Here is a 23,619-nt window from a genome sequence, read left to right as displayed (position 1 = left end):
TGGTAGTTAGTGGAGCCCACATGTTGACAATTGGCACATTCTAACTACATTGGATACTTTTTAATTTTGTTTTTACTTTAATTAAGCACGGTATAATTCTGTTTTCTTTTCACTGCGAGCATCTCATCAAACCATGGCTACTTTATTACTTCCTCTGGCTTTATACTGTCATTTAGTTTCTTTCTAGAGAATACTGCGCTTTATTCACGTACACGAAGGAAGTTGAGCTCTTCTAGATTATCTTTCTAGTCTTAAAAGGGCCATTAATGTGAGTACAATATGGTTTGTACAGTGCAAAATCCCCTTCTCCTATATCCAGAGAAAGTTAAGTGTATCAAACTTTCTGGGTGGCAAAGTTGATTTTTTTTTCTTCCTATCATTTTGAGAGTTAGTTCGACAAACACCATTGTTAATGATACAGAAGTGATCATGTGTAATGTAAGGTGCTTTCTTCAGAACTGTGATTGCAGGTTTTATGCCGAGTCCCCAAGTTGGAGGCCAACAGACCATGATGTGAGCATTGAAGATGCAGCATTGCCTCTCCTTTCTCACTGCTATGTCAGTGTTTCTGACTGTTGGAGCAAATGATTTATGTTGCCAAAAGAGTGGAGGCTGCTGAAGATGAGCACTGATAAGGTCTCTTGCCCCAATGACTAATTCTTTCCCCTTGCAAAAAAACATTTGCACAATATAAAAACATGGATATGGTCCGTTCTCTAAATTCAAATTCTGTTTAATGACAAACTCAGAATCTCTTTTTTAAGTTTCTAATTTTTTACTTTTTATTTATTTGTTTATTTTTATTTAACCAGTGAGTGATAGTAACATCAGGGAGCTAGCTGGGCAGAGTTACTAGTTCCCATAGTGACAGAGAGTTGAACTAACATAATAAATACATTCATTAACTCAGGACATGCGACAGCAATTGTTTCATTGTAATTTAGGCTGCAGCTATACTTCAACCACAAGTATTAGACCAGTATTTGTGGACCTACAAGCAGCAGACCCAAGTTATACTGCTCATTGCAACTCAAACTGAGGTTCGTGACAAACTGTAGGAATGCTGCACTGTCAGAGGTGCCATCTTTTGGATGAGACATCAAACTGAGGTCCCATTTGCCCCCTCGGGTGGATATAAAACATCCTATGACATTATTCAAAGAAGACTAGGGGAGTTCTCCCAGTCTCTACGCCAACATGTATCCCTAAATCAACATTGCATTAAAAAAATCAGATTATTTGGCCATCTATATCATTGATGTTTGTGGGACTTGCTGTGCAGAAATTGGCTGCCACATTCCCCTACATTAAAACAGTGACTTCACATCAAAAATACTTACTGGCTGTGAAGTACTTTGGAACGTCCTGAAATCGTGAAAGGCAATATACAAATGTAAGTTTATAATCCCAGGAAACTTGATACAAATTGGTAACCACAGGGATGATGATACAGATCACCTGATACTCCAAATGTTAACTTGTCTCTTATCTCAATATTTTTTTCTTTAAAATTTCCTCCTCTCATTTCTGCAATTTCTAGTGAACTAGTGAAAGTGTAGCAGGTAAGTAATAATGTGGCCCCAAAACAGGACTTCTGTATTCCAAACCTGTAGTAATGGAACCTGTCCCTAGAGGGTACTCAAGTTTGAACATCAGTGGTGGCTGGAATTTAAACCTAGGCTCTTCGAATACAATTCAAATATTCCACCACAAGAGTTACTGAGCTGCTTATTTCTGGAAGAATGCTAAAGTGCAATAATGTGCAAAGGCTATCAAGATTCGTAAAAAAAATTAGATTCTGAAAGCATATTGAAATACTTTATTAAATGTTGCTGATATAATTATCAGGAAACTATCATCATTATAAGGTTTTATTTATACTGATCTGTACTGATGTATGTTGACGCAACTTTAACAGCATTGCACAGTGGATTTTGCAGTTGATAAACAAAATGAATTTGGTTAAGTTTGCAATTAGAGGTTTGCAAAGTTTACAAGTTATTTCTGTCAGCTGTGGCTCAGTTGGTAGCACATTTGTCTCTGAGTCAGAAGGTTGTGGGATCAAGTCCCACTCCAGGGAGTTGAGCACATAAAACTAGGCTGACACTGCAGTGCAGTGCTGAGGGAGTGCTGCACTGTCGGAGGTGCCGTCTTTCAGATGAGATGCTAAACCGAGGCCCCGTCTGCTCTCTCAGGTGGATGTAAAGGATCCCATGGCATTATTTCAAAGAGGAGCAGGGGAGTTATCCCCGGTGTCCTGGCCAATATTTATCCCTCAACCAACCTCACTAAAAAAGCAGATTATCTGGTCATTATCACATTGCTGTTTGTGGGACCTTGCTGTGCGCCAATTGGCTGCCACGTTTCCCACATTACAACAGTGACCCCACTTCAAAAGTACTTCATTGGCTGTAAAGCGCTTTGAGACGTCCGGTGGTCGTGAAAGGCACTAGAAATGCAAGTCTTTTAGTGTTTTTTCAGCAGTATCACTGATACTAATATCAGTGCAGAGAATCACTTGATATTCACATGTAAAGTTTTTTTAATATAATCCCAACCATTTAATTGGACTCTTTCCTTACTGTGTTTGCAGAACGCAGCTCGTATTGTACGAGCGCTTTTCGAGGTTGCCCTGAGAAGGCGATGGCCAGCAATGACATACCGGCTGCTAAATTTGTGCAAGATAATTGACAGGAGATTATGGGGATGGTGCAATCCACTACGCCAGTTCTCAGTTTTGCCAGGTCATGTGCTTGCAAAACTGGAGGAAAAGAAACTCACCATAGACAAGATGAAGGACATGCGCAAGGATGAAATAGGTGAAGTGATCTTAAAAGAATCTCTAATGTCGGAGAATATTGGTAAACAGCTCAAGGTGTCATGGTATAATATGGTAGTGAACATTGCAGCAGCCCACAATAAAAATGTTCTCATAATACTTTCTTTCCCTATCACACGATGCTGTGTCACTGAGAGTACTGTCTTCACCAGCTGCATTGCTGCCATGCAGATCATGTGATTCGTTTTGTGTGTGTAACAAGCTGACATCTTGACAGCAACTGATAAGTCAGTGGTTTTAAAGTATGAATAATGGTTTTGTTAAAACACAGAATTTATTAGATGTCAGGTGAATTACAAGGTTAAAATGCAATCTTTACACAGGTCAAATCAGACATAAAGGATGTCTCCTTTTACACTAGAGTTTGTCAATATATTTACTGTGCGAGGACACACAGTATGGACCCCTTCCCAACATACAAACACACACACGCACTACTCGACTATCTGATACAGCCAATTGATTCCCTTGATTATGTTGTGTTTTTTTAACCCAACCCTAGCCAGGGAGTTGAATGCGTGTCTGTAGTTAATGTTTTGTTTCCTTGCAGAATTAGAATTTTTTTCATTACAGTTAAGTTGAGCACGGTTTAGGGTTCTACAGGCAGTTACGCCTTTTAGAGTAAACTGGGTTCACTGGAACAAATGATATTTAAAGTCCTACATCTAAAACAAAATCTCCAGTGTCAAGCACAATGCTGTGCAAAGTTTCAATTTTGTGTAAGTTGAAACAATTTTACCTCATTAATTTGGGAAGTATAGATGCTTTGCATCACTGTTTTGTTATTGGAGGTAGGTTTTATTAAATTTGTATATATATTCTATAATAACTGAAAGGCAAAGCAGATGGACTATTCACTTAACTGCAGGTTTTTTTGTTAGCTATGGTTATCTTTGACTAAAACGTTGACCTGTGTGTGACCTAGACTGCAAACAGTGAGTCAAAGGGCACAATTTTCTATATATGCAAAAGTGTTACTGGCAGATAGAATCATAGAATCTTACAGCACAGAAGGAGGCCATTCGGCCTGTCGTGCCTGTGCTGACTCTTTTGAAAGAGCTGTCCAAATTAGTCCCACACCCAGCTTTTTCACCATAACCCTCTTCAAGTACATTTCCAATTGCCTTTTGAAAGTTCCTATGGAATCTGATTCCATCACCCTTTCAGGTAGTGCATTCCAGATCTTAATAACCTGTGTGAAAAAAATTCTCCTAATTTCCCCTCTAGTTATTTTGCCAATACATTCCCACAGATACAATGCATTCTCTAGTGCCTCGCCCAACTGAGGGTGTGTGCCAATATGCCTTTGACCATAAGGAGCATCATAACTGGAGTCTGATCCTGTTCACACAGATGCACTTCCAACAGAAATCACTGAATAGTAATCAGATCTGAGAAACCGATTTTCCCCATCCTGAGCCCAAGGCAGTTATAGCACCCCTACAATCAATCCGTTGGGATCAGCTAACTCAGTACAGATCTAGAATCAAACCCCAGACCTTCCTAGTGTGTACGACTCAGCTACTCAGCTCTGAAGTGTTGAGGGACTTCCCAGAGATTTACTTTGAAGTAAATTCATGTGGTATCTTCATTGCAGAAATGTTGCATGGTTCTTAACATTTTAGGATCTTATTTTATTGAATGGACTCTGATTTACCAATATTGTATACTAAAGCAGAAAATGCCAAACCTCAGACAGGGTGAGGGTTATCTGCACTGGATAAAAATGTACAGTTGTCATTTTAAAACCCCTTTTGATCCTTGCGTTACATTTTTAACACTTAGTCCGAACTATTTTTAGGCTTAAAAATAAAACTCATCAGCAGTTGACTCTAAGTGCACATCAGCTCACTCATAAACATTTAACATTTGCTGTGTCGCAAATGATGTCACACTCCAGAGAGTAGATTTACAATTAGCCGCCCAGGTGTAAAACTAACATTGCAATCGGCAGCCTGTTGGATTTTCATTTTCATGATCTCAATGCCTGGACAACAAGTTGAAAACCTACCCCTAGGTCTCATTGTTGAGTATACTCGTTCACCCGAACCCTTCCTGTTTTGGCATGCATTCATGAGTCGTAGATTGACCCAGTCATGTGTATGACATGTTCATGGTAATCTTAACATTTAAAGATGTTTTACAGCCAGTGAAAAATCAGTTTTTTGGCAGGTGCTTCTACCCCCAGAACATATGATGGAAACCAAAGGAAGGAAAAAGGCAGATAAGGATAAATGACTCATTATTTTAAAATTTAGAATAAGGTTAGAATAGATTAGGGAAAAAAACGCAATTAAAAATAAGAGTGAGAATGGGGAAGAGAATACAGAGCAAGCAATTTATTTTTTCTGTTACAGTTTAGTGTTGATATTAAGTACTAAATCTAATGTAATAGCATTTGTTTCAGAGCCACACACTGTGAGCTGAAAACTTAAATAGACCTGAACCTGCTGGCACCCTAGGGGTTACATGAACATATGCCTAATCCGATCTGAGAACTACGTAGAAGCTTCAAAACAATGGGGTTTTAGTAGATACCAGATGCTTTTAACTTCATGCCACGGTTTATTTTTGTAGTGTCATGAGTCTATTTGCCTGAGATTTTACAAGCAGTAGTTTGTTTATTTTTAATGGAAGTACATTGAGACTCGATTTATCTGTCTCTGACCCACCAGCTAAGCAAATATTTTATGGTACAAGAATTTATTTGAAAATTTCAGAATAAAAGTTTGCTTAGGGCAGAAAAAAGTTTTTTGTGGTAAAATAAATCTTCCTGTAATCTCTGTGTATATCTACTGAGGAAGTACATTTTCTGTTTTTGAATATGACAAGGATTAGGCTGCATTTCAGGCGGAGTTTGCCAAGTAGTATTAGAAGACAGGTCCTAGGGAAATTTGGTTTTCATTGGAAAACCTCAACAAAAAAAAGCCGGTTCAATTAGGCTATTTGCTAGTATAAACCTGTCTATTGTTTCTTGAGTTCTGTGCATTTGTTTAATCAAATTTTATTTTATTGTGTAGGCCACATGCTACATCATGTGAACATTGGGTTAAAGGTGAAGCAATGCGTCCATGAAATTCCTTCCATAGCTATGGAAGCGAGCATCCAGCCTATCACACGCACTGTCCTTCGAGTCCGACTGACCATCAATCCAGACTTCAAATGGCATGATCAGGTAAAAAAAGAAATCCAAAATGATGGGGAAACATGCAAAGATTTACTTACAGAACCAGTACCTGCTTTCTTGCAATTTCTAAAGCTTTTATGACTGACAGCTACAATTCACTAATAGTGAGATGTAACATCGCATTTACTCAAAGTAAAGTTTAAGGTGTCAGAAAGGAATTTGTTAAAGAAAGATTGCAAAAAAATTGAAGTACCCCTGTACGGTGATTTTTTTTTTTTAACCACACTTTTCAACTTGCTATTAAGGCACTGGTACATAAAATAGAAACTTCTGCTTTGAAATACTTTTATTCATATTTTTTAATTACTGAAGCTCTAATTGGATGTTGGCTTCCTTTGAGTGGGCAGGGTAGGTTTTTCAAAGCTTAGTACTCTTGCAGGTTACCTCATTCAGATAAGTTTAATTAATCTGACAACTGGGCACACTAGATGGAGCAAACTTCAGGCATTCAGACAGGAAGAAAAGTCACCTTGTCTTGATAATGACAACTTGCATTTAGCACATGTTACATAGCAAAATGTTCAAAATGCTTTGCAAATGGAGATCAGACATAAATAATTGGAGAATTAAGCAAGATGGACAAAGGTATAATTGAAGAGGTACATTTTAAAGGGGACTTTGAAGGCAACGAGAGATAAAGCAAGACAAACAGATTTAGGGTGGGGACACATTGGCTGAAGACTCCTTCACTGATGTGGAGGGAGGTGGGGAATGATTAGTAGACCAGAGCTGGAAGAACAAAGGGTGCGGTCAGGATGTACAGCTAGAAGAGATGGTAAAGGTAGAGTGGGTCAGGCTATAGAAGGATTTGAGGTGAAGATTTTAGGATCAGTACACTGGGGACAGCGGAGCCAATGAAGGTTGGCATGGATCGGGTGGTAGGTTATGAAATTTTACGTGGGATAGGATGGGGGCGATGGTGTTCTGGATGAGTTGCAGTTTATGTAGATGGAGTTCAGAAGGCCTTGAAGATGCCATTTCTTTTCTATTTTCCTAAAGGACATTAGTGAACCAGATTAGTTTTTACAACAATTCAGTAGTTTCATGGTCTAACTGATGCTAGCTTTTTATTCCAGATTTTTTTATTAACCGAATTTTTAAATTGCCCAGCTGCTGTGAACTCATGTCTCTGGATTACTGGTCCAGTAACCTAACCACTGTGCTACGATGCCCCATAGAAAAAGTTAAGCCTGGAAGTGATAAAGTATGCAGGAGGGTTTAAGCAGAAGTGGGATCCAGGCAGACAATGTTTGAGGTGAAAGCAGCTGGTAATGTTGGATTAGCTATGTTGTTCCAAGCTCAGCTCAGGGTCGAACTGGTCATCAACGTTGCAGCGGGTTGGATTGAACTTGAGCAAGCATCCATGAAGAATAGGATTGAAAGCTAGGCTGAGGAGTTTCTGCGAACGCCAAACTGATGGTTCTAGTCTTGATAATATTGAACCACAAAATATTTGGCTGATCACAGCTTGGTGTTGGACACCATGGCGATTAGCTGTGGACTAAGAGTGACAGTGGAAAGGTAAAAATGTGTATCATCAACATGTGCATGAGTAAGATTGTGCCAGATCTCCTGCACATGTTGATTACATAATGATTTTAGTCTTTGTGGAAAAATCCAGAGACACTCGGGCCGCTCCTTGCTAAATAGATGACTGTGATGAGGAGTGGAATGCAAGACCAGAAACGTACATTTAAAGTAAATCACAAAAATAAAGCTCACTTAAATGAAGACCTGTTTATTGGATAGGCTGATTAAATGAAAATATCACTGCACCAATCCTTTCTTTTATATCTCAATCATCCCAGAATTATTAAACAAATTGAAAAGATAGCGAGTGTCCTCGACTCCACAATCTCCCGTTTCCAATGGGTAGATAGGAAAATTCTCTGTTGCGTTTCAATCAATGGCTCCATGAGCTGTGTGCCATTGCCTCACCTCCCACCCAACTTACTCAACCTGCTACTGCCATTCATAAGAACATAAGAAATAGGAACAGGAGTAGGCCATACGGCCCCTTGAGCCTGCTCCGCCATTCAATAAGATCATGGCTGATCATCGACCTTAACTCTACTTTCCCGCCCGATCTCCATATCCCTTGATTCCAAAAATCTATCTATTTCTACCTTGAATATACTCAAAGACTCAGCATCCACAGCCCTCTGGGGCAGAGAATTCCAAAGATTCACAACCCTCTGAGTGAAGTAATTCCTACTCATCTCAGTCTTAAATGGCCTACCCCTTATCCTGAGACTATGCCCCCTAGTTCTGGATACTCCAGCCAGGGGAAACAACCTCTCAGCATCTACCCTGTCAATCCCCTTCAGAATCTTGTATGTTTCAATGAGATCACCTCTCATTCTTCTAAACTCCAGCGAGCATAGGCCCATTCTACACAATCTCTCATCATAGGACAGCTCTCTCATCCCAGGAATCAATCTAATGAACCTTCATTGTACCGCCTCCAAGGCAAGTATATCCTTCCTTAGATAAGGAGACCAAAACTGTGCACAGTACTCCAGGTGTGGTCTCACCAAGGCCCTGTACAATTCTAGCAAGACTTCCTTACTCTTATACTCCAACCCCCTTGAAATAAAGGCCAACTTGCCATTTGCCTTCCTTATTGCTTGCTGTACCTGCCTGCTAGCTTTCTGTGTTTCTTGCACAAGGACACCCAAATCTCTCTGAACACCAACATTTAAAAGTTTCTCACCATTTAAAAAATATTCTGTTTTTCTTTTCTTCCTACCAAAGTGAATAACCTCACATTTCCCTACATTATACTCCATCTGCCACCTTACTGCTCACTCACTTAGTCTATCTATATCCCTTTGCAGACTCTTTGTATTCTCCTCACAGCTTACTGTCCCACCTAGCTTTGTATCGTCAACAAACTTGGATACATTACACTCGGTCCCTTCATCTAGGTCATTAATATAGATTGTAAATAGCTGCGGCCCCAACACTGATCCTTGTGGCACCCCACTAGTTACAGCCTGCCAACCTGAAAAAGACCGATTTATCCCTACTCTCTGTTTTCTGTCCGTTAACCAATCCTCCATCCAAGCTACTACAGTATATTATCGCCAACCCCATGAGCCTTTATCTTGTGTAATAACCTTTTATGTGGCACCTTATTGAATACCTTTTGGAAATCCAAATATACTACATCCACTGGTTTCCCTTTTATCTACCCTGCTAGTTACATCCTCAAAAAACTCTAATAAATTTGTCAAACACGATTTCCCTTTCATAAAACCGTGTTGACTCTGCCTAATCATGTTATGATTTTCTAAGTGCCCTGATACCACTTCCTTAACAATGGATTCCAGCATTTTCCCGATGACTGATGTCAGGCTAACTGGCCTGTAGTTCCCTGTTTTCTCTCTCCCTCCTTGAATAGCGATATTACATTTGCTACCTTCCAATCCACTGGGACCGTTTTAGAATCTAGGGAATTTTGGAAGATCAAAACCAATGCATCCACTATCTCTGCAGCCACCTCTTTTACAACCCTAGGATGTAGGCTGTCAGGTCCAGGGATGTGTCGGCTTTTAGTCCCATTAGTTTCTCTAGTACTTTTTCTCTGCTTATATTAATTACATTAAGTTCCTCACCCTCATTAGACCCTTGGTTCCCCACCATTTTTGGTATTATTTTGTGTCGTGTACTGTGAAGACAGATACAAAATATTTGTTTAACGTTTCTGCCATTTCCTTATTCACTATAATCACTTCTCCTGTCTCAGCCTCTAAGGGACCAACGTTTACTTTTGCTACTCTCTTCCTATTTACATACTTGTAGAAGCTCTTACAATCTGTTTTTATATTTCTTGCTAGTTTTCTCTCAATCTATTTTTTCCCTTTTTACCAATTTTTTGGTCATCCTTTGCCGGCTTAAGAACATAAGAAATAGGAGCAGGAGTGGGCTATTTGGCCACCCGAGCCTGCTCCGCCATTGAATAAGATCATGGCTGATCTGATATTGGCCTCAACTCCACTTTTCTGCCTGTTCCCTGTAACCCTCGACTCCCCTGTAGTTCAAATATCTGTTTATCTCAGCCTTGAATATATTCAATGACTCAGTCTCCACAGCTCTCTGGGGTAGAGAATTCCAAAGATTCACAACCCTCTGAGAGAAGAAATTCCTCCTCATCTCCGTCTTAAATGGGCGACCCCTTATTCTGAAACTCTGCCCTCTAGTCCTAGATTCCCCCACGAGGGGAAACATCCTCTCAGCATCTACCCTGTCAAGCCCCCTCTGAATCTTATGGGGGAGAAATTCGGTATCGCCCTGTTTGGGGTGCAATTATCGGCCGGGCGCAAATTTTAGCGCCTGGCGCTAATTATCGCCTCCGACTGCAAACTTGGCTTCTATCGCCCCTGGAGGTGATTTGAACACTAAATCAGACACTAGACACCTCTCAAGGCGCTAACGCCGAGGAGCGAGACGCTGGCGAAGCTCATGTGATGTCAGTCAGCAATGGAACACAGACACAATGGCGCCGGCCAGTTCTTAAAGGGGAGGGTCGATCTTGCTCTCCAGCCACACCCTGCTCATTGCAGCCTTGAATCTCGGCCTGCATAAACCTGTACATCAATTCTGCTGGAAAGAACAATGGAGAGGCCCAGGGAAAGAGCTCAGAGTGCAGCCCCCATAGTCTCTTCTAAATCGATGCAAGAAAGGTCAAATCAAAATGAACCTGCAAAATGCTGCTCAGTACCCAAAACTCCTTCACACAGCGTTGAATCTCTCCAGAAGTGTCTGTCTGTCTCTCTCTCTCTCTCTCTCTCTCTCTCTCTCAGAATGCGTGGTGCAAAAATGTTGCTGAAAAAAAAGTGCAGGAAGCGGTCGCCTTTAACTACCGCTCCCCCAGTCCCTTCCGGACTGCAAAACGTTCCCCTCTACCTGTTATTGCTAGCAGCAGGCGGAAAGGCAGGGGGCGCCACTCAGTATCCAGTCCGGGGCATTGCACGCTCGACTGATGTCACAATCTGCGGGCACAGGAGATTATGGCGGTAGTGTTTAACGCCGCTGCAAAATATCTGGTCAATTTCGCGAGCGGCGCAAACATCGCCGCACCCGGGCGCTAATGGGAGGCGCTAATCAACTGAATTTTCCCCCCGATGTGTTTCAATAAGATCACCTCTCATTCTTCTGAACTCCAATGAGTATAGGCCCAACCTGCTCAACCTTTCCTCATAAGACAACCCCTTCATCCCAGGAATGAAACTAGTGAACCTTCTCTGATACAAAAGCAAAATACTGCAAATGCTGGAAATCTACAATAAAAACAGAAAGTGCTGGAAATACTCAGCAGGTCAGGCAGCATCTGTAGAGGGAGAAACACAGAGTTAACATTTTAGGTCGATGACCCTTCGTCAGAACTGGAAAAAGTTAGAGATTTTTAAGGAAGTGTAGGGGCAGGGTAAGGGAGGAGGGGAGGAAAGAACAAAAGGGAAGGTCTGATAGGATGAAAGGCAGGAGAGATTAAAAGACAAAAGGGATGATGGTGCAAGGCAAAAGGAGATGGTAATGGGGGCAAGTTAAGAAACAAAAGATGACTCTCGATGAGGTGTAAATGGCACTGGCAGAATCATCATCAGCTGCCATGTGAGAAAAAAAAAGAAAAAAGAGAAAAAAAAATTGGGGCCAAGGTTATAGTTGAGCAAAGGATGTTGAGTCCAAAAGGTTGTAAAGTGCCTAATCGAAAGATGAGGTGCTGTTCCTCGAGCTTAAGTTGAGCTTCGCTGGAACAGTGTAAGAGGCCGAGGACGGAGACATCAGAGTGGAAGTGGAGCGAAGGATTAAAGTGACAGGCAACCGGAAGCTCGGGGTCACACTTGCGGATTGAACGGAGATGTTCAGCAAAGCGGTCAACCAATCTGCATTTGGTCTCCCCAGTGTAGAGGAGACCGCATCGTGAGCAGCGAATACAGTATACTAGATTGCAAGAAGTACAAGTAAATTGCTGTTTCACCTGGAAGGAGTGTTTGGGGCCCTGGACAGAGGGAAGGGGAGAGGTATAAGGGCACGTGTTGCATCTCCTACTATTTTGCTTTTCTATTCTTCCTACCAAAGTGGATAACCTCACATTTTCCCACATTATACTTCATCTGCTAAATTTTTGCCCACTCACTTATCCTATCTATATCCCTTTGCAGACTCTTTGTGTCCTCCTCTCAACTTGCTTTCCCACCTATCTTTGTATCGTCAGCAAATTTCTGAAGCTGTCCGAATCCTCAGGCTTACTACTTGATATACCTATCAATTCATCCAATGAAAAGCGACGAGTTAAGACAGTAACTATAGGTTTTTATTGGCTAAATAACAGAGCCCACCCTCGTGGGTGATCGGATCCAACAAGGAGGAATACCAGCCAGTCGACCACCTTTATACCTGGGCAAGTAGGTGGAGCCATGGGCGGAGTCAGCAGTGGTCAGCCCAGGTATAACAGCGTGACAAGAGGCGACCTCGTGTAGTGATACAACAGTGTAAACCGTGATAACCATAGTGTAACGATATAACAGTGATAACCATAGTGTAACGATAGTGAACGATAAAAGTGGTTTACCACACTACTATTCTTCGCAACATTATAAGCTTCTTCTTTCAATCTAATGCTATCCTTAACTTCTTTAGTTAGCCACGGATAGATCACTTTTCCCGTGGAGTTTTTGTATCTCAATGGAATGTATTTTTGTTGAGAATTATGAAATATTTCTTTAAATGCTAACCACTGCTTATCTACCGCCATACCTTTCAATCTATTTTTTTAATCTATTTTTCCAATCTACCTCAGTCAACTCGCCCCTCATACCTATGTAATTGGCTTTATTTAAGTTTAAGACTCTAGTTTCGTATTTTGGCAAGTCTCTCTCAAACTTAATGTGAAATCTATCATATGATCACTCTGTTCAAGAGGATCCTTTACTGTGAGATTGCTAATTAACCCTGTCTCATTACACAATACAAGATCTAAAATAGCCTGTTCCCTGGTTGGTTCCATGACACATTGTTCGAGGAAACTGTCCTGAATGCATTCCATGAACTCGTCCTCCAGACTACCTTTGCCAATTTGATTTGTCCAGTCTATATGAAGATTAAAATCCCCCACGATTATTGCATAACCTTTGTTACAAGCGCCGACTATTTTTTGATTAATATTCTGTCCAACGGTATAGCTACTGTTAGGGGGCCTATATACTACTCCCACCAGTGTTTTCTGCCCCTTGTTATTCCTTATCTCCACCCATACTGATTCTACTTCTGATCTTCTGAGCCAAGATCCTTTCGCTCTACTGTCCTTATATCATCCTTTATTATCAGGGCTACCCCCCGCCCCCGTTTTCCATTCTGCCTGTCTTTTTGAAACGTCAGGTACCCTGGAACATTTAGTTCCCAACCTTGGTCACCTTGCAACTACGTCTTTAATGGCTATTCGATCAAACCCATTTATCTCTATTTGTGCCACTAGTTCATCTATCTTGTTATGAATGCTTCGTGCATACAGATAAAGAGCCTTTAATTTAAATTTTTTACCATTATTCCCTGCTTTGACCTTATTTTCTGCTGCACTGCTACCATTAAACTCTCTGTCCCTTCCTGTCACACTCAGCTTATTTTTACCCAAATCGCTACACTGCTCTATTCTAAATTTCCCCTCGCTTTTTTAGTTTAAAGCCCTATAGACAGCCCTCGTTATTTTATTTGCCAGGACGCTGGTCCCAACCTGGTTTAAGTGGAGCCCATCCTGACCAAACAGCTCCCTCATTCCCCAGTACTGGTACCAGTGCCCCATGAATTGAAACCCCTTCTTCCCATACCACTCTGAGTCACGCATTTAACTCTCTGTTCTGCTTGACCTATGCCAATTTACCCGTGGCTCAGGGAGTAATCCAGGGATTATTTCCCTTGAGGTTCTACTTATTAATTTAGACCCTAGCTCCTCAAACTCCCTCAGCAGAACCTCATACTTAGTTCTACCTATGTTGTTGGTTCCTACATGGAGCACGACAACCTGGATCCTCCCCCTCCGACTCCAAGTTCTTCTCCAGAAGGGAGGCGATATCCTTAACCCTGGCAGGCAATACAGCCTTTGGGACTCTCTTTTGCGGCTATCCCCCTGACTATACTGTCCTCTACCACTACCACATTCCTACCTTCTCCCCCCACTTGGATGGCCCCCTGTACCAGTTTGCCCATCCTCCCTGCAGTCCTTTTCCTCATAGCTCGTACCTGTTGGACAAGGTCAAGGGCTGAGGCTCCTCCATCACTACATCCTGGGTCTCCATACTTGCCTGACTCGAAGTCACACCCTCCTGTCTCTGACCACTGACGAACTCTAAAGTACTGCTTAACCTAAAGGGTGTGACTGCCTCCTGGAACAAAGTGTCCAGGTAACTCTCCCCCTCCCTGATGCATCGCAATGTCTGCAGCTTGTACTCCAGCTCAACAACTCTGAGCCAAAGTTCCTCGAGTTGCAGACACTTACTGCAGATGTGGTTGCTCGGGATCGCGATGCTTTCCACAAACTCCCACTTGCTGCAGTTACGACACAGCACCTGCCCTGCCACCTCTAACCTTGTTTTATTTATTAATTAATTAATTAAAGCTTTTATTCAATCGATATTTTAGTTTTAATGTTTGATTAATTTATCTAGTTTTATTAATTTAATAAGTACTAGCAAGTTACAGTTTCTCCGCTCTTAATTTAACCCCCTTCCCTAACTTAGAGAGCAAAAAAAAGCTGTAATACTCACCAACCAATCACCCACCTGCTCTCCCGTGACGTCACTTTGATTTTTTGTTGTTGTTTTTGAATCGGAGCCTCACCGCTGCTTTAATTCAGGTCCGTTCTCGGGCCGCTCTTTAGAATCATAGAAAGTTACAGCACAGAAGGAGGCCATTTCGGCCCATCGTGTCCGCGCCGGCCAACAAAAAACTATCCAGCCTAATCCCACTTCCCAGCTCTTGGTCCGTAGCCCTGCAGGTTACAGCATCCCAAGTGCACATCCAAGTACTTTTTAAATGTGGTTAGGGTTCCTGCCTCTACCACCCTTTCAGGCAGTGAGTTCCAGACCCCCACAACCCTCTGGGTGAAGAAATTTCCCCTCAAATCCCCTCTAAACCTTCCATCAGTTACTTTAAATCTGTGCCCCCTGGTTTTTGACCCCTCTGCTAAGGGAAATAGGTCCTTTCTATCCACTTTATCTAGGCCCCTCACAATTTTATACTCCTCAATAAGGTCTCCCCTCAGCCTCCTCTGTTCCAAGGAAAACAGACCTAGCCTATCCAGTCTTTCCTCATAGCTAAGATTCTCTACTCCCGGCAACATCCTTGTAAATCTCCTCTGTACCCTCTCTAGTGCAATCACATCTTTCCTGTAATGTGGTGACCAGAACTGCACGTGGCACTCTAGCTGAGGCCTAACTAATGTTTTATACAGTAGAAGCATAACCCCCCTGCTCTTGTATTCTATGCCACGGCTAAAAAGGCAAGTATTCCGTATGCCTTCTTAAACACCTTATCTACCTGGCCTGCTACCTTCAGGGATCTGTGGACATGCACTCCAAGGTCCCTTTGTTCCTCTACACTACTCAGTATCCTACCATTTAATGTGTATTCCCTTTCCTTGTTAGCCCTCCTCAAATGCATTACCTCACACTTCTCTGGATTGAATTCCATTTGCCACTGTTCTGCCCACCTGACCAATTTATTGATATCTTCCTGCAGTCTACAGCTTCCTTCTTCAGTATCAACCACACAGCCGATTTTAGTATCATCTGCAAACTTCTTAATCATACCCCCTATATTCAAGTCTAGATCATTGATATATACCACAAAAAGCAAGGGACCTAGTACTGAGCCCTGCGGAACCCCACTGGAAACAGCCTTCCAGTCACAAAAACACCCATCAACCATTACCCTCTGCTTCCTATCTCCGAGCCAGTTTTGAATCCAACTTGACACTTTGCCCTGGATCCCATAGGCTTTTAACTTCGTGACCAGTCTGCCATGTAGAACCTTATCAAAAGCCTTGCTAAAGTCCATATACACTACCCTCATCTACCCTCCTTGTTACCTCCTCAAAAAATTCAGTCAAGTTTGTCAGACATGACTTTCCCTTAACAAATTCGTGCTGACTATCCTTGATTAATCCGTGTCTTTCTAAATGAAGATTTATCCTGTCCTTCAGAATTCTTTCCAATAATTTTCACACCACCGAGATTAGGCTGACTGGCCTGTAATTACTCGGCCTATCCTTTTCTCCCTTTTTAAACAAGGGTACCACATTAGCAGTCCTCCGGCACCACACCTGAAGCCAGAGAGGATTGGAAAATGATGGTCAGGGCCTCTGCTACTTCCTCTTTTGCTTCGCTTAACAGCCTGGGATACATTTCATCCAGGCCTGGGGATTTATCCACTTTTAAAGCTGCTAAACCCCTTAATACTTCCCCTCTCACTATGTTTATTTCATCTAATATTTCACACTTCTCCCCCCGATAGCAATGCCTGCTTCGCCCCTCTCCTTTATGAAAACAGACGCAAAGTATTCATTAAGAACCCTACCGACGTCTCCTGCCTCCACACACAGATTACCCTCATGATCTCTAATAGGCCCTACCCTTTCTTTGGTTATCCCCTTACTCTTAATATATTTGTAAAACATCTTTGGCTTTATCCTCTCGCCGCTGCCGCTGCTTTAATTCAGGTCCGCTCTCGGGCCACTCTTTATCCTCTTGCCGCTGCTTTAATTCAGGTCCGCTCTCTGGCCACTCTTTATCCTCTTGCCGCTGCCGCTGCTTTAATTCAGGTCTGCTCTCGGGCCACTCTTTATCCTCTCGCCGCTGCCACTGCTTTCTGCCTGACCTATCCTCTAAATTCTGAGCAGCTGTAATGAGTTCAGAAAGGCATGTTGGTGTGTGGCAGCAGCAGCACCATGTTTTGGAGAACTGATAGAGCATCACTATAATAAAGGTAATGTGTAAGATTATCTGCTTTTCTCATTTGAGATGGAATTGAGCTGGTTTGGCAGAAACAATGGGGTCAATGAGAAACTTGCTCCCTAAAGCAGCCCAGGTAAACAAATAAGTTATTTTGACTAACATCTATTTGTTTAAGCGGGATCCACTGTATCTGCACAATGAAAATGCTGGATACAATAAATAACTTTCATTTTGTCACCAAAAAGGATGCTGCATTTCAAATCCACTTTTCTGTACATTCTATGGTATGTTTTGGGAATTGAAAAGAAATTCCAATCCAGGCAATTCAGCATTTGTGACCAGGAGAAATTCAAAATGCACAGGTCGTCTCTGGTAGGGGCAGAAAATACATAGAAATTTGAATAATTACAAGTGAGTTGGGTTCATACTTTTTTTCTTAGAAACTAAGAATATCAAAATTCTAAAATATGTCTATTTTTAATAGTTTATGACACAACCAGGAAATGTTTTAAGTTTGAGCACTTTATTAAAATGTGTGCTTAATTTTTGTAAATGCAAAACTAAAGTTATTTCCCTTGAACTCGGGTAGCAATTAAAATTAAAGCAGCGCCTAATCATTAACTTTGTGATAGACCTTGTGACACACTGCAGATCAGTTATGGTGGTGCTATTAACACCTCAGCAAAAACTAATGCAATCTAACCTTTCTTAAGGAGTTTGCTTTTTCTTGTGCCTTCATTTTTATGTAGTAAGCTTTTCAAAACACCATTCAGATTACTGTTCAGAAATATTACAAAGAGGTAACTCTCAAGCTCCATGCGCATGAGTTTTAACCGTAAGCAAAGTAATGTCATTATGGATATAGATAGATTGAGTGAGTGGGCAAAAATTTGGCAGCTGGAGTATAATGTGGGAGATGTGAGGTTATCCACTTTGGTAAGAAGAATAAAAAAGCAAAATATGATTTAAATGGAGAGAAACTGCAGAATGCTGCGGTACAGAGGGATCTGGGTGCCCTCGTACATGAAACACAAAAGGTTAGCATGCAGGCACAGCAAGTAATTAGGAAGGCAAATGGAATATTGGCCTTTATTGCAAGGGGGTTGGAGTATAAAAGCAGGGAAGTCTTGTTACAACTGTTGGTGAGACCACACCTGGAGTACTGCGTACAGTCTTGGTCTCCTTAATTAAGGAGGCATATACTTGCATTGGAGGCAGTTCAGAGAAGGTTCATGAGATTGATTCCTGAGATGAAGGGGTTGTCTTATGAGGAAAGGTTGAGCAGGTTGGGCCTATACTCATTGGAGTTTAGAAGAATGAGAAGTGATCTTATTGAAACATATAAGATTCTGAGGGGGTTTAACAGGGTAGATGCTGAGAGGATGTTTCCCCTCGTGGGGGAATCTAGAACTCGGGGGCATAATTCAGGATAAGGGGTCGCCCATTTAAAACGGAGATGAGGAGGAATTTCTTCTCTGAGGATCATGAATCTGTGGAATTCTCTTCCCCAGAGAGCGGTGGAGGCTGAGTCATTGAATATATTCAAGGCTGAGATAGATGGATGTTTGAAAAACAGGGGAGTCAAGGGTTATGGGGAACGGGCAGGAAAGTGGAGTTGAGGCCAAGATCAGATCAGCCATGATCTTATTGAATGGCGGGGCAGGCTCGAGGGGCTTATGTTCTTATGGATAAAAATATATTGGATGTTCATCCAAAAAGTTGCTTTGGGAAAATGCTTCTAACTGTTTTATATTTTCGGTATATGTTGCTTGCATACTTAAAGTGATGCTGTTTTTGCACTCTGGGGCATGAATTTTAGATCTAGCCCAAGCCAACAGCATCAGGACATAATCTTTCTGTTAAAGATTGTTGGGGGCGGTGGGGGCAGGAGAAGCTGTCAAGTGAAATTAGTTTCCAGTTCATTGGGGGAGGGGGAGGATCAGCCCAGCCAACCAGGCTTCAGCATGAATTGGCAGTAGATTCAGCGTGGTCTGTACCACTTGTTCAATGGGGAGTACTGTCCTGATTGGGTAGGTGCCTTGAAATATTGTTATATAAGGTGGTATATAAATACACCATCAAAATGTTTCAGAGTGCTTCACACAACAAAGGACATTTTGGAGTGCAATTACTTTTTTTTCTCGAACAAAACCGTTCTCCAGTATGGTGAGTGTGCGTACACAAAATATGAGGTACAAAGCAATAACAGGTGTATACTTCCTTCAGTATTTTATGACTTCACTGTTTCAATTGTAAGTTGAGGATTATGTTAAATGGGTGATTTTGTAAAATGAGACCGTGAGCCAGAGATGAGGCTATAACACTATTGTTCTGATTCTCTAGCACTGCTTGCTAAAAAGAAAGAAAGACTTGCATTTATATAGTGCCTTTCACGACCACCGGATGTCTCAACATGCTTTACAGCCAATGAAGTACTTTTGTAATGTAGGAAATGCGTCAGCCAGTTTGCGCACAGCAAGCTCCCACAAACAGCAATGTGATAATGACCAGATAATCTGTGTTTGTTCTGTTGGTTGAGGACTAAATATTGGCCAGGACACCGGAGAGAACTCCCATGCTCTTCTTCGAAATGGTGCCATGAGATCTTTTACGTCCACTTGAGAGAGCAGATGGGGCCTCGGTTTAACGTCTCATCCGAAAGACGGCACCAACAATGCAGCACTCCCTCAACACTGCATGGGAGTGTCAGCCTAGATTTTTGTGCTCAAGTCCCTGGAGTGGGACTTGAACCCACAACCTTCTGACTCAGAGGCGAGTGTGCTTCCAACTGAAGCACAGCTGACACCTGTGAGTTGTGACATTAATGAGTCTCCACAGCAGCAGCAGGTCCTCCCATAATTCACCTTTAAGTTCACTCTATCCCACAAAATGTTATTACAGTATAATTCTAACAGATATATACTTGTAATAATGCTTAATGGTACATTATTTTATAGCTCCCCCAAAAAATTACACTGTTATTCCATCCCCAGTCCCATCTTCGGGTATCCTGTACCTTTCAATGGATACAGTTATATTGCCAATTTTGGACTGAAGCAAAACAGTTTTGGTTGCATACTGTTATGAAAGTGGCAGTGTAACTTGACAGCCAGGTCTTTTGATCAAACTCCTACAAATACTAAAACCAAGTAGGTAGTCTTGCACCACTTTGAATTTGCACTAAGGCTGGTGTGAAGCTATGTCTTACTGGTACCCAGACAGTCCATTGAACCTCATGGAAACTTAATAAATGTTATTAATGCTAGGAGAAACCAGAACTGTTGCCCACCTCTGCTAATATTTTTTTTAAAATAACTGCTGGGAAACAAGAATGCATGCAGAGAGCTTGTTTGTCGATTATCACAATGCAAACCACAGGAAGGCCGAGTCAATAGTATTCAAATCTGCCTGTGGAGCATCATATTCCCCAGATATGAGTCTGAGACCAGTAATTTTAGTATAACTGCAGAATTGGACTGAAAGCTAGAGGGCTTCCAGATAGATGCTGCTCTGAAGCTGGTTCCTGGCTCAACTTGAAAACATTTTTTTTCCTTTTTGTGAAGAAGCACCTCACATCTATTTGCTGACATCTCCTGGAAAGCCTGAAATCGTAGGGGAAAAAGTTGCATCCTGTAACTCTGACTGACTTAGCAGAGCACTCAGTCATCGACCATGTAAAAGTCTGAGGATAGATGTGTGTTACTGCACAAAATGGAAAAGGTGGACAGCAATTTCAGGGTTAATTTTCTTGGTGTCCTCAATGTAAATGACTACTGGATGAACAAGGGGCTGTATTGTCATCTCTGATTTATTTAGATTAAGGTTATACATCATTAACCTTTTGAACTTCACCATGAAAGAAAGATTTACATATTCTGTGCATGTTGAAAGAAGCAGATGTAACCACACTGATGAGTTTAGGTTTTTAGTTACTGGAGTTGAAACAGGTCATCAAGAATAATATTTAAAAGGACATGGTTAGTGAAAACTTCCCATTTGCAAGTCAGAAATTCCTGTGTGTAAACAAGGCCCAGAAAATGATGGTAGCTATTTAAGTGTACAACAGTGATTACCATAAGCAATTTCTTTGAACAGCTTCAGAAACTTCACAATTAACTTATTATTAAAAGTGCAAAAAGAAAATACTGCAGATGCTGGAAATCTGATTAAAATCACTATTAAAAGTGCTTAGCTTGGGTCATCATTTGCCCATCACAATGGCCCATTCAATAAGCGTTGCCTTCCAGCAAGTTGGTCAGGGGGTAACATCGCCCTTCTGTCGATTGCTCTTTGGGTACCACATGACCCACGAGGGTAAGGCAGCACTGGATTTCTTTTTTGTCAAGTACTGGGGCCCTTTCCTTGGCTTTTCTTCTCCCAGGGTTAGTTGTGATGTTATGTATCTGCAAGGTAAATAAAGACCAGCAGAGGGAGTGCTGAATTAATGTAAAGATAAAGAAAGCGGGTATAATCCGGTTTGGAGTGACGTGTAATTGTGTAGATTTTATGACCTACCTGGAAGCTGGAAAGTACCTGGAAAAATGTAATTTAAGTTGTATTCTAGAGATCTTCTTTATCTGGGTCTATTGTGGAATAACCCATAATGCATCATGGTAGCAGTGGTTGTTCTTGGAAAAACGGACCAAGTTGCCAGGGATAAGGCAGGAGAAAGGTTTGGATAAGACAAGGTCTACAAATAGGTAGCAGAAATGATTTAAAAGCACAGAGAATTGGCTTCTTTCTGCACAAACTTAATGGTTAAGTTTGATTTCAGTCAGCTGGCAGAATGGCCAAGGTCAATAAAGCTACTTGAAAGATTTAGAATTGCTTCAGGCTTAGATAATAAAGAAGAACTGAATCAGAATGGCACACTGATATATTTGATGGGTGAGGAGATGGAAGATATTTTGTGCTCTTTTCAACTATTCAAGAATGACAGAATATTTATGAAACAGTATGAGATCAATTTGAAAAACATTTTGTCGTCTGTAAAAACCTGAAATTTGAAAGAGTTAGATTTGATTAAAATAAAGGAGTAGAAACTTCATCTGTGGATGGTTTTGTAACAGCCTTATACTATTTGGTTGAACGCTGTGCCTGTGTCATTCTGCATGACTTAATCATTTCAGATCACATTGTATTGGAACTGTGAGACTGAGAGATTCCAGTAAAACGTAAATTGACCCTTGATGAAATAATACCTCAAGCCTGATTGCAAGTAGTAATCCTGCGCCAACCGGTAAGAGGAGTAAATATCAACCAGTTGAGGAAGTGGGGAAGACCACAGGAGACTACAAAAACACAGTAGATAAAGTATACTCATAGCCAGGATGATAGAAAAGGAGTGAAGACACCGGAGGAACAGAGACCTTGTAGATGTGGGCAGTGATTTGTATAGTTTTAGCATTACCTGTTTGCTTTTATATTTCTTGACCTATTTATAAAACCAAGGATCACATCTTCTTTAGTCACTTGTTTTTCTTTTTTTAATTTGTTCATGGAATGTGGGCGTCACTGGCAAGGCCAGCATTTATTGCCCATCCCTAGTTGCCCTTGAGAAGGTGGTGGTGAGCCGCCGCCTTGAACCGCTGCAGGCCGTGTGGTGAAGGTACTCCCACAGTGCAGTTAGGTAGGGATTTCCAGGATTTTGACCCATGAACGATGAAGGAACAGCGATATATTTCCAAGTCAGGATGGTGTGTGACTTGGAAGGCGGTGATGGTGTTCCCATGCGCCTGCTGCCCTTGTCCTTCTAGGTGGTAGAAATCGTGGGTTTGGGAGGTGCTGTCGAAGAAACCTTGGTGAGTTGCTGCAGTGCATCTTGTAGATGGTACACACTGCAGCCACAGTGCGCTAGTGGTGGAGGGAGTGAATGTTTAAGGTGGTGAATGGGGTGGCAATCAAGTGGGCTGCTTTGTCTTGTATGGTGTCAAGCTTCTTGAGTGTTGTTGGAGCTGCACTCATCCAGGCAAGTGGAGAGTGTTCCATCACACTCCTGACTTGTGCCTTGTAGATGGTGGAAAGGCTTTGGGGAGTCAGGAGGTGAGACATTGCCACAGAATACCCAGCCTCTTACCTGCTCTTGTAGCCACAGTATCTATGTGGCTGGTTCAGTTAAGTTTCTGGTCCATGGTGACCCCCAGGATGTTGATGGTGGGGGATTTGGTGAATGTCAAGGGGCGGTGGTTAGACTCTCTTGTTGGAGATAGTCATTGCCTGGCACTTGTGTGGCACGAATGTTACTTGCCACCTATCAGCCCAAGCCTGAATGTCATCCAGATCTTGCTGCATGCGGGCATGGACTGCTTCATTATCTGAGCAGTTGCGAATGGAACTGAACACTGCAGTCATCAGCGAACATCCATACTTCTGACCTTATGATGGAGGGAAGGTCATTGATGAAGCACCTGAACATTGGTCACTGCCTTGAGAAACTCCTACAGGTGGGGCTGAGATGATTGGCCTCCAACAACCACAACCATCTTCCTTTGTGCTAGGTATGACTCCAGCCAGTGGAGAGTTTTCCCCCGATTCCTATTGACTTCAATTTTACTACGGCTCCTTGATGCCACACTCGGTCAAATGCTGCTTTGATGTCAAGCGCAATCACTCTCAACTCACCTCGAATTCAACTCTTTCGTCCA

At 41.9% G+C, this 23,619-nt stretch overlaps 1 protein-coding gene across 2 annotated transcripts in view; it reads left to right on the top strand.

Annotated features, from left to right (window-relative positions):
• Window positions 1-23,619, top strand: part of ascc3 (activating signal cointegrator 1 complex subunit 3) — a 654,593-nt gene that overhangs the window by 446,521 nt on the left and 184,453 nt on the right. For both annotated transcript variants that reach the window (XM_085997711.1, XM_085997710.1), the window contains exons 21-22: window positions 2,594-2,819; window positions 5,860-6,014. In XM_085997711.1, coding sequence (XP_085853837.1) covers window positions 2,594-2,819; window positions 5,860-6,014 — 381 coding nt within the window. The remainder of the gene's footprint in view (window positions 1-2,593; window positions 2,820-5,859; window positions 6,015-23,619) is intronic.

The sequence above is a fragment of the Somniosus microcephalus genome, chromosome 9 (assembly GCF_052327205.1).
Source record: "Somniosus microcephalus isolate GS21.2 chromosome 9, FLI_Smic_1.0, whole genome shotgun sequence".
NCBI lineage: Eukaryota > Metazoa > Chordata > Chondrichthyes > Squaliformes > Somniosidae > Somniosus > Somniosus microcephalus.
Note: the sequence above shows the minus strand (reverse complement) of the source record. Positions and strands in the feature narration are given on the sequence as shown.